Consider the following 12,629-nt stretch of genomic DNA (forward strand, 5'->3'; position numbering starts at 1 on the left):
ATCATATCCCCCCTTATGTATTATACATGGAGATCATATCCCCCCCTTATGTATTATACATGGAGATCATATCCCCCCTTATGTATTATACATGGAGATCATATCCCCCCTTATGTATTATACATGGAGATTATATCCTCCCCTTATGTATTATACATGGAGATTATATCCCCCTTATTATTATTATTATTATTATTATACAGTATTTATATAGCGCCAAAAAGTTTGCTCAGCGCTGTACATTATAGTGGGGGACAGTATATGAGACAATACAGTAACAATACAATACACGAGGGGTTCGAGGGCCCTGCTCCTTGGAGCTTACAATCTAGGAGGGAGGGGATAGTGGTACAGGAGGAAGTGGCTGTGGGGGATGGAGTGGTAGGAGGAGTGGAGGAGATCGGCTGTTAGGTGAGGGAGGGGTTGGCTTCCCTGAATAGATGGGTTTTCAGGGTGCAACTAAAGGTGGGGAGGGTAGGGTGGGACTGATGGTGGCATTATTGATTGTGATGGAGAGGTTGGGGGGGCAGCCTGGGGGGAAAACTAGGAGCTCGGTTTTGGAAAGGTTTAATTTGAGGAAGTGGAGTGACATCCAGTCTGATATATTGTTCAGTAGGCAAGTGATTTGGGCGAAGACTGAAGGGGTGAGGCGAGGGGTAGAGAGGCAGATTTGCATATCATCGGCGTACAGGTGGTAGCTAAAGCCGTGGGAGTGTATGAGTTGGCCAAGGGAGGAGGTGTAGATGGAGAGAAGGGGCCCGAGGACAGAGCCTTGGGGGACCCCAACAGAGAAGGGAAGGTGGCAGCATTATAGGTAACACCGAAGGAGCGTTGGGATAGGTAGGAGGAGAGCCAGGAGTCTCTGATGCCAAGGGAGTATAGTTTATGGAGGAGGGGGTGGTCAACTGTGTCAAAGACTGTGGAGAGGTCTAGGAGTAGGAGGACTGAGTAGTGGCCATTGGCTTTGTTGGTTAGCAGGTCGTTGGAGAGTTTGAGTAAGGCGGTTTCGGTGGAGTGTAGGGGACGGAAGCCGGACTGTAGGGGATCGAGGTGGTTGTTGTTGGTGAGGTGAGAACTCAGGCGATTATAGACTAAGCGCTTGAGGAGTTTGGATGTAAATGGCAGCAGGGAGATGGGTCTAAGGTTGTTCAGGTCGGTGGGGTCCAGGGAGGGTTTTTTGAGTATGGGGATGATGTGTGCGTGCTTTAGGGGAGAGGGGAATGCGCCAGTAGAGAGGGAGAGATTGAAGATGTGGTGAGGGAGCATAGGATGGAGGAGGAGGTTGACCAGAGGAGTTGTGTGGAAACAGGGTCAAGGGGGCAGGTGGTGAAGTTGGCTAGGGAGAAGACCTTAGTGACCTCTTCAGTGCTAGCAAGGCCAAAGGAGTGGAGTGTTGGGGGGGTTTTAGTGTGCGGGGTGTTAGGTGTGGTGGGGGTAAGGGCAGTTGTGAGGTCAGAGGAGGGGAGTGTTGAGGGGGTTATCATGGGAGGGAGGCTAGGTGGGATGGAAGTCTGAGTATTGGCGATGTCCCTACGGATTGTGTAGATCTTTTTTTGGAAGTGATTGGCAATCTCAAGGGCGGTGAGTGAGGTACTGGGTGGGGGTGGGGAGGAGAGAGCAGGGAGTTGAAAGTAGAGAAGAGCCGGTGAGGACTGGAGGAGAGGTATTGATGAGGGTTACAAAGTATGCTATTTTGGCTGCGTGAAGGGAGGTGTAGGTGAGGAGGGCAGATTTGTAGAAGGTGAATGCTCGAGAGGATCTGGTTTTGCACCATAATTGCTCCAGCGTGCGACTGCGTCGTTTAGTGTGGTTGTTCTGCCAGGGTTGAAGCGGTCAGGATCTAATGCTACGTTTTATTAGGGGTGCTAAAGAGTCTGAGGCAGCTGATAGAGAGTCGTTACACGCAGCAGTGGCCAGGTCAGGGCATGACAGTGGAAGGATACTGTCGTACAGACGGTCAGCTGCAGAGTGGAGAGGAGCCGGGTTCAGGTTGCGGAGGTTACGGCTAGTGATGGTTTGACGTTTGGGGGGGAGGTGGCAGAGGACAGGGAGATGGAGAATGTAATGAGGTTGTGGTCATAGAGAGTGAAAGGGGTGTTTGTGAGGTTGTGGGGGGTGCAGAGATGGGAGAAAACGAGGTCCAGGGTGTTCCCATTGGTGTGGGTGCAGGACTGTGTGAGTGCAAAAGAAGAGGTTAAGTGGAGGAGTTGGGATGTAGCCGGGTTGTTGACATTGATAGGGATATTGAAGTCTCCAAGGATGATGGTGGGTAGCTCAGAGGAGAGGAAGAAGGGTAGCCAGGAGGCCGATAGATTACTGCAATCCTCAGAGGGGTGGGGGAGAAGAGTCGGATGCAGTGGGCCTCGAAGGAGGAGAAGGATAGAGAGGGGTGTTTGGGAGAACCTGGAAGGTGCTCAGCGGTGACAAGAGCATGCCGACCCCCACCGCCTCTACGACCGCTCGGTCTGGTTGAATGGGACCAGACAAAACCTCCATAGGAGAGTGTCGCAGGGGAGGTGGAGTCGGTGGCCTGGATCCAGGTTTCGGTGACCGTTAGGAGGTTGAGGGAGTGGGAGATAGAGGTCATGGATGGCAGTGAGCTTGTTACAAACCGATCGGGCATTCAGGAGTGCAACTGAGAGTGGAGGGGTAGATGCGGGGAGGAGGGGAACAGGTATAATGTTTAGGGGGTTGCAGTGGTTTGTGGGACTAGGAGGGGGCCTAGTGGGTGAGTGAGGGGCCAGGGATCGGGGAGATATCCCCAGAGGTAAGGAGAAGGGTGAGAAAGGTGGCATGGGAGTGGGATGTGGAAGAGCGTGTGAGTCTGTTAGTGGTGATGTGTGGGTCGGTGGGAGAGTGGAGTATCAGGAGGAGGTGGGGAGATGGAAGTAGTGAGGGTCCGATGTATTATACATGGAGATCATATCCCCCTTATGTATTATACATGGAGATCATATCCCCCTTATGTATTATACATGGAGATCATATCCCCCCCTTATGTATTATACATGGAGATCATATCCCCCCTTATGTATTATACATGGAGATCATATCCCCCCTTATGTATTATACATGGAGATCATATCCCCCCCTTATGTATTATACATGGAGATGATATCCCCCTTCTGTATTATACATGGAGATGATATCCCCCCTTATGTATTATACATGGAGATCATATCCCCCTCTTATGTATTATACATGGAGATCATGTCCCCCTCTTATATATTATACATGGAGATCATATCCCCCTTATGTATTATACATGGAGATCATATCCCCCCTTATGTATTATACATGGAGGTCATATCCCCCCTTATGCATTATACATGGAGGTCATATCCCCCCTTATGCATTATACATGGAGGTCATATCCCCCCCTTATGTATTATACATGGAGGTCATATCCCCCCCTTATGTATTATACATGGAGATCATATCCCCCCCTTATGTATTATACATGGAGGTCATATCCCCCCTTATGTATTATACATGGAGGTCATATCCCCCCCTTATGTATTATACATGGAGGTCATATCCCCCCCTTATGTATTATACATGGAGATCATATCCCCCCCTTATGTATTATACATGGAGATCATATCCCCCCTTATGTATTATACATGGAGATCATATCCCCCCCCTTATGTATTATACATGGAGATCATATCCCCCCCTTATGTATTATACATGGAGATCATATCCCCCTTATGTATTATACATGGAGATCATATCCCCCTTATGTATTATACATGGAGATCATATCCCCCTTATGTATTATACATGGAGATCATATCCCCCCCTTATGTATTATACATGGAGATCATATCCCCATCTTATGTATTATACATGGAGATCATATCCCCCCTTATGTATTATACATGGAGATCATATCCCCCTTATGTATTATACATGGAGATCATATCCCCCCTTATGTATTATACATGGAGATCATATCCCCCCTTATGTATTATACATGGAGATCATATCCCCCTTATGTATTATACATGGAGATCATATCCCCCCCTTATGTATTATACATGGAGATCATATCCCCCCCTTATGTATTATACATGGAGATCATATCCCCCCTTATGTATTATACATGGAGATCATATCCCCCCCTTATGTATTATACATGGAGATCATATCCCCCCCTTATGTATTATACATGGAGATCATATCCCCCCTTATGTATTATACATGGAGATCATATCCCCCCTTATGTATTATACATGGAGATCATATCCCCCCTTATGTATTATACATGGAGATCATATCCCCCCTTATGTATTATACATGGAGATCATATCCCCCTTATGTATTATACATGGAGATCATATCCCCCCCTTATGTATTATACATGGAGATCATATCCCCCCCTTATGTATTATACATGGAGATCATATCCCCCCTTATGTATTATACATGGAGATCATATCCCCCCCTTATGTATTATACATGGAGATCATATCCCCCCCTTATGTATTATACATGGAGATCATATCCCCCCTTATGTATTATACATGGAGATCATATCCCCCCTTATGTATTATACATGGAGATCATATCCCCCCTTATGTATTATACATGGAGATCATATCCCCCCTTATGTATTATACATGGAGATCATATCCCCCGTACCTTGTCCAAGTATACCACGTCCACCCCTCTGTCCAAGTATACCACATCCACCGCCACCCCTCTGTCCAAATGGGGTCTCTTTGAGGCGGGGGGTGGGCTTGCAGAGTCTAGTCTCAAAGGTCCTGCCACAGCTTGGGATCCTTTGATGACTGCACAATGGAATGCACCCGGCACCAGCCTCTTAAGCTGATAGGAGACCCTTCCCGGTCGCCTTGGCAACTGGGGCCGGGCCAGCGTTGGTGTGCCTTGTTGCCCAGCAATGAGGCATGCCCCCTGGGCAGGGGTCATGCTCTCATAAGCACGACCTTTGTTCCAGGACATCTGCAATCATGGGAACTCCGCCTGCCCATGCTGTGGGTGTCATGGCTGAGATGGCGTCAGACACCTGAGCTCAGGCCATCCCTGTGGGAGGTTTGCACTTCTACAAGGAGAGGTGTGAACCTCGCCACCTCTTCTTTGCCAGAGAGGGAGAGACAGGACAGGGTGGTGGTAGTCACACCTCTCATCTCACAGCTGCAAGAGGAGAGGTGGAGGGGGGAACACTAGACCCCAGGGATGAATCGGGCTGGTGACAGGGACATCCTGAGAGGCAGGGCTGATGTCCACATAGATGAAAGGAGGTGTGCAGTGAGCTGGCAGCAAGCAGGGTGGGAGGGAGGGGGCCCAATGTAATTGAATTAGGCCATTTGGCCAAGTGACACAGGGGACAATTGGAACAATACAGAGCGGGATGCTGAGGGGCATGTGATACAAGACATTAATAAGGGGATTAATAATTGGCAGACTTCTACAACGTGACACCAAGTATACCACGCCCACCGCCACCCCTCTGTCCAAGTATACCACGTCCACCACCACCCCTCTGTCCAAGTATACCACATCCACCGCCACCCCTCTGTCCAAGTATACCACATCCACCACCACCCCTCTGTCCAAGTATACCACGTCCACTGCCACCCCTCTGTCCAAGTATACCACGTCCACTGCCACCCCTCTGTCCAAGTATACCACGTCCACCGCCACCCCTCTGTCCAAGTATACCACATCCACCACCACCCCTCTGTCCAAGTACACCACGTCCACCGCCACCCCTCTGTCCAAGTGTACCACGTCCACTGCCACCCCTCTGTCCAAGTATACCACGTCCACCGCCACCCCTCTGTCCAAGTGTACCACGTCCACTGCCACCCCTCTGTCCAAGTACACCACGTCCACCGCCACCCCTCTGTCCAAGTATACCACGTCCACTGCCACCCCTCTGTCCAAGTATACCACGTCCACCGCCACCCCTCTGTCCAAGTATACCACATCCACCGCCACCCCTCTGTCCAAGTATACCACGTCCACTGCCACCCCTCTGTCCAAGTATACCACGTCCACCGCCACCCCTCTGTCCAAGTATACCAAAAGTGCTATGTGCTTATAAATAAATAAAATATGAGAATAAATATGAGAATAAATGGTGTATCATGATTGAAATATGTGAAAACATATAAATTAATATTAAAAGTGGCTAATTATATAAAATCATGCATATCATATTATTCCATCACAAAATGTGCAATCCTTGTGACAAATGTGCAAATTTTCCCTCAGTGCAAAACATGTAATTTGATATATAAAATTCAAAAGTGGATGAAAAGTGATAAATAAAAAAATTATATATAGAGAATAATAAAAATATTTATTTATCACTTTTCATCCACTTTTGAATTTTATATATCAAATTACATGTTTTGCACTGAGGGAAAATTTGCACATTTGTCACAAGGATTGCACATTTTGTGATGGAATAATATGATATGCATGATTTTATATAATTAGCCACTTTTAATATTAATTTATATGTTTTCACATATTTCAATGATACACCATTTATTCTCATATTTTATTTATAAGCAAATAGCACTTGTGATCCATTCGTTTTGTGGATATTAGAGCGCGGTTAACATCTAAATTAGCTTCAAATATCTGTTTGCTGCTATGTAATGGGATTTTAGCAGCTGCTCTCTTGATCCGATGCATGGATCTGGCAGAAATCTTCCTCAATGTGCCTTTATCTGCACCAACCCGTCTGTGCTCTGAATCAGCCGCAAATCTCTTCATAGTGCGATGATCACGCTTACGTTTTCGTGAAATATCGAATGTTTTCATCCCTCGTCCAAGGCATCGAACTATTTCACTCTTTCCAGCAGCAGAGAGATCCTTTTTCTTCCCCATATTGCTTGAAAATGGCGCTCTGCTTAATAATGTGGAACACCCTCCTTTAGTAGTTTGTCCTGAAATTGGGCTCACCGGCCAATCTAATTATCACAGGTGTCCGAGATTGTTTTCAGTGATCAAAAGAGCCCTGACACACAATGCCATCCATGAGTTACACTGAAAAACAAAATATTTCATCTTTGTGACACTTAAATTTGCATAATAATTTGGAACGCGGTGTATACACACATAATATGGATTCTCTTTTGTTCCCCCCCATTTCCTACCAGCTGGACTTTTTTTATCAGATGATGTGATTGGAGCACAGACTTTTACATGGTGATAATAATGTGATAACATCCTCCAACTTTGGACCCTTTAATAGAAAGTGATAATGAGGGAGGAGTCAATACCCCAATGATGGTGGTCTTCAGGATCAGTCCAGTCTTCATCTTGGTTGTTCTCCCCCCATCCTCACTCTCTGACCTCTGGTGGGGCTCAGCCCTGCTGTTCTTCATGACTAAATCATGGAGTAAATAAGGAAGTGCAGTACTTCTTGTGTTGGGAAGATGGTGATGAGTGATAGAGGGGGTGGGGACCCTCGTCCTATAATCCCCTCATCACTGTCCCTCCTATAAAAGACAGTTCTGGTTGTTTCCTCACTCTCTGACTAAGGTCCATGAATAAAGAAATGACCTGGTAGCAGATCAGAGGAGCCATTTCCTAGTTCCCTTGAGGGTGGAATTGTAAGCTTCTCAGAGACCAAGCTGCCTGATGTGGGCGGAGTCCTGGTTTGGGGAAACCAATCAGCTCCTGTCTAGTAATCCTCTTTGTCTTTGTATTTTAGTCAATGGCCGGGAGATGAGGAAAACCTCCGAGGATTGTCTCACTTTGTCTCCAGACTGGAAAGTAGAAGATGAGGACATCACACAGTATAGTCCAGGAGAAAACCCGGCTCCCTCCAATGTCCATCCGGCACCACCCAGTGTAGATGGACCATCGGATTCCTCGTATCCTGAGGAACCTCAGACTGTGCGGGACCGGGCCGGCCTTCCAACAGGGAAGAGCTTCTCCTGTACTGAGTGCGGGAAGGTTTTCTGTTCTAAGTACAATCTTGATGTACATAAAAGATCTCACACAGGGGAGAAGCCGTATTCCTGTCCTGAGTGCGGGAAATGTTTTTCAGAGAAGTCTAGTCTGCGCAAACATCAGAGATCTCACACGGGGGAGAAGCCATATTCCTGTCCTGAGTGCGGGAAATGTTTTTCAGTGAAGTCCAGTCTTTACACACATCAGAGATCTCACACAGGAGAGAAGCCATATTCCTGTAGTGAGTGTGGTAAGAGGTTTTGTTCTACATACAATCTTAATGTGCATAAACGATCTCACACGGGGGAGAAGCCGTATTCTTGTCCTGAGTGTGGGAAATGTTTTGTAGAAAAAGGAAAACTTGTCACACATCAGAGATCTCACACGGGGGAGAAGCCATATTCCTGTCCTGAGTGTAGCAAATGTTTTTCACGGATGTCTAGTCTGCGTAAACATCAGAGATCTCACACAGGGGAGAAGCCTTATTCCTGTCCTGAGTGCAAGAAATGTTTTTCAGAGAAGTCTATTCTCCGCAAACATCAGAGATCTCACACGGGGGAGAAGCCATATTCCTGTCCTGAGTGCAGGAAATCTTTTTCAGAGCAGTCCAGTCTGCGTGAATATCAGATCTTACACAGGAACAAAGCCATATTCCTGGACAGAGTGCGGGAAATGTTTTTCAGACATGTCCAGTCTTCACACACATCAGAGATCTCACACGGGAGAGAAACTGTATTCCTGTCCTGAGTGTGGGAAATGTTTTTCAGAGTAGACTAGTCTGCGCAAACAGAGACCTCACACAGGGGAGAAGCCATATTCCTGGACAGAGTGCGGGAAATGTTTTTCAATGACGTCTCATCTTTACACACATCGGAGATCTCACACAGGGGAGAAGCCATATTCCTGTCCAGAGTGCAGGAAATGTTTTTCAGACAAGTCTAGTCTTCACACACATCAAAGATCCATTGAGATGATGAAAAATGTTGTTACTGAAAAATGGTCCCTATGTGGCACTTGAACCCTTTCCCTGCTATGGATGTAGTGATATTGTACTGACAGCTCCTCTGCCTGTCCTCTAAGATGGCTCCCTGCAACTCTAATATTCCCCTGCAGCACTGATCCCCCCACAGCACTGATTCACCCCTCCCCCTGCAGCACCAATCCATCTTTGGCTCCCCTACTTCTGGCTTCTTTCCCCTCCCACTGGCTTCAGCTGCTGCAGGGGAGCCACAAGGAGATCAAAATATCTAAATACTTCCCCATCACTAAAACTCCCTCCCTGTGCTGGGACCTCCTACCGATGCCCCAGCCCCCTCTGTGCAGTGCTGCTGTCTGACTTCCCCTCCTGCCCCCCACACTGGCTGCTGCTAGGGTTGGAGATCAATTTGGTGTTCAGAATGGAAAGATGTTGGCCTACCATGTTTACCAGCCCCTTCCTGAATGAACAGAGTGAATGATTAATACCAATCACTCCTGTGTTCATTCACTAAAGCATAGTAAAGGGTGTTTCCTGGGCTTCAGTTTTGTGAATGAATAGGAGCCTCTGTACAGGATCTTCCTACAAATCCCACCCATAGAACAATATTGGAGATAACAGCAGTATTGTCCTCACCAATCACAGCCAGGATATTTCCCAGTACAGGTCAGGAGGGGGATGGGTTATAGTACAATAAGGGGCCCATAGACATGACAGAGACCCTCATAGATATGACTTTGTCATCTGATCTATCAGGAAATAACTAGATTGGAGGACAGTCTCATGTCTGGGGGGTACCTGCACACAGTGGGGGCTCCTCATTGGCTATTGTGATTGGACGGGGCAGAATACCCTATAGGTCCCCCTCATAAACCAACACTGGGAGGAGTCTGTGTACACCTCCCCCTCCCCTCTGCATACAAATGAAGTAGACCTGTCATGAGAGCAATATGTAGAAATCCTCCAAACCATCAGGAGATGGGAGAAGAGGATAAAAGACCATGGGAGAGATGGGACTGAGTGTAGTGATGGATACCAGAAGGTGGGAGATGGTTCTAGAAGATGGGGAGACGTACGGTGCATGTACTCACATCTGGGAGGTTGTGGGGAACCCATCCAGGGATCAGACAACCTATCTGAGGACTTGTGGAGAATATGTCCGTCTCCTCACTGAAGTCAATGGGTGGTCACCCTCCATGGTCATCAGGGAATTCCGGATCATCATATACTAAGCAGGATTTGGATCCCGGTGGAGAACTTTCACCCCAAGAAAAAATGAGGGTGAGGTCAGCAGAGGAGCCCATAGTAAAGGAGGAAACTCTGAAATGTTTTCTTCAGAAGGTCGGTGTTTACTGGACAAGTGAATGTAAAATACACCATCAACGCGTTTCATGGCTTCAAAGTGTCACTTCATCAGGACAGGTGTAAGAAGACGATATAAAAATAGGGAATGAAGTAACAGTCCAGTATATGGTATTATAAAGACCCGAGTCACATACAATTCATGGACAGGACTGAGATTTATAGCATTCAGGATTTGTATGATGTTAGACAAGGTGAAGAGATATATGGAGAGGATGATCAATACATGGAGAAATCAATCTATTCTATCATAGAAGGGAATCAATAGATCAATCAATGACATCAACCAATCAATAAGATCCATTTCATGGGATAGATTTATCATTCTGTGCACTGGTTATGTTGGAGGATCAAACCGTGATCACTGGATATTGGAAACATTCCTATTGATCTGATGATTGCTGGCATGGATTCCTGATTGATTATTGCTGGGAATAAAGTCCAATAAACACGCAGATTTGATGGGATTATTGATAGAAAAATCTCTTCATATTCCATGGAATAAATATGTGTAGAATAGTTTGGATTTGATGGAATAAATCTCTATAAAAAGACTTTGTGGGGTTTGTTGGTTCTTTTCTATCCCTCTCTAGGTCTGGATTTCAGGAAGAAGAAACAATTCCTCCAATTTCTAGTGGATGGTGAGGAGGGGAGAGATTTGGGGGAGTTTTGTACATACAGGAGGTAATAGAGAGAATCCGGCTAGTAATTGATGAGAGGAGATTTCACTGGAGAGTTCCATTGGAGAGAATTCAGGGCTGGGGGCACTGCTGGGGCCTGGAGGGTTCTGATTGGACCACCAGTACATGTGTTGTATTAATCTGGGGGTGTTTGTTATATCATTGGAATGATTCTGGAAAGATGACCTCCAGATGTACACATGGGGGGTGTCCCGGGGGGGTTACAATGTAGAGGGCGGAGAGAGAATACTGTACAGTGTGTAATAATATACAGTCAGGTCCATAAATAATGGGACATGGACACAATTCTAACATTTTTGGCTCTATACACAACCACAATGGATTTGAAATGAACAAGATGTGCTTTAACTGCAGACTGTCAGCATTAATTTGAGGGTATTTACATCCAAATCAGGTGAACGGTGTAGGAATTTATGGATCTGACTGTATTTGGAAAGCTGCCCCTATATACGATGGTGTAAAATCTAGTTGCAGAGCGCCCCCTACATACAATGGTGTCATAGGGAGTCCTCTTTTCCTGATCCTGTTCTGGTGACACCCCAAATCTCAGGATTTTATATCACTTTCGGTAATAATTGTAAACAGGACAAATAGAGAGGCTGAATCTCCCTAAAGGAGGCCGAGGCAGCAATAGAAACCAACAGGAGGTCTCATCCCTCTCCACTCTCCAGAAAATCAATGCCTTTAGTTCTTCTGTAAAACAACCCAGTGAAGGGATGGGGGGGGAGGGAATATGTTTGTCTTTTCCAGAAGGTTGGATGCAGAATACTTTCATGTCCAGCATACTAAATGGGTCCAATACTGGGATCATCTGAGAAAATGTGTTCTGTATTCCTGGGAGGGAGGCACCTATGGGTTGGTGTTTGTAGAAAATGAACACTGAGGACAATGGCAAGTGCTGAATAGCAGAGGTGACTGCATGGAGTTTGTAGTGCCAGAAACTTACTCAAATGTATTCCCCTCCCATCCTCTCCATGGTCCTTCCCCACCCCATCCTTTCTAGGCTCCTTCCCCTCCCCAAACTCTCTAGGCTCAATTGCCTACAATTTCTCTAGGTTCCCTTCACTCCCCATACCCTCTAGGCTCCTTCTCCTTTTTTATCCTCTCTAGCCTCCTTCCATTCCCCAACCTTTCTAGGCTCCCATCTGCTCTAGGCTTTATGCCCTTGCCATCCTCTCTTAAGCTCCTTCCCCTCCCTATCCTCTCTAGGTTCCTTTCCCTCCCCATCCACTTTAGGTTCCTTCCACTCCCCATTGTTTCTACGTTCCCCTCCTCTCTAGGCTCTATCCCCTCCTCATACTCTCTAGGTTCATGCCCCTCTCTAGACTCCTTCCACTCCTCATCCTCAATAGGCTCATTCCCCTCTCCATGCTGTCTAGGCTTCTTCCCCTCTCCATCCTCTTTAGGCTCCTTCTCCTTCCCATCCTTTGTAGGCTTCTTCCCTTCCTCATACTCTCTAGGCTCCTTCCACTTTCCCATCCTCTCTAGGCTCTTTCCACTCCCCATCCTCGTTAGCCTTCCTCCCCTCCCTATCTTCTCTAGGCAACTTCTTCTCCTCATCCTCTCTAGGTTCCTTCCCCTCCCTATCATCTCTGGGTTCCTTCCCCTCCCCATCCTCTCTAGGCTCTTATTACTCCCCATGCTTTCTAGGCTCC

General features: G+C 46.7%; 1 protein-coding gene across 1 annotated transcript in view; it reads left to right on the forward strand.

Annotated features, from left to right (window-relative positions):
• The window catches only part of LOC149438169 (uncharacterized), a 54,608-nt gene extending 43,040 nt beyond the window's left edge, over positions 1 to 11,568 (forward strand). Inside the window, exons 2-3 of the mRNA XM_089660185.1 lie at positions 7,699 to 8,598; positions 11,560 to 11,568. Of these exons, the coding sequence (XP_089516311.1) occupies positions 7,699 to 8,598; positions 11,560 to 11,568 (909 nt within the window). The remainder of the gene's footprint in view (positions 1 to 7,698; positions 8,599 to 11,559) is intronic.
• Positions 11,569 to 12,629: the final 1,061 nt, after the last annotated feature.

The sequence above is a fragment of the Staurois parvus genome, unplaced genomic scaffold, assembly GCF_062004578.1.
Source record: "Staurois parvus isolate SC_StPar_1 unplaced genomic scaffold, SC_StPar_1.0 ptg001208l, whole genome shotgun sequence".
NCBI classification, from domain to species: Eukaryota; Metazoa; Chordata; class Amphibia; order Anura; family Ranidae; genus Staurois; species Staurois parvus.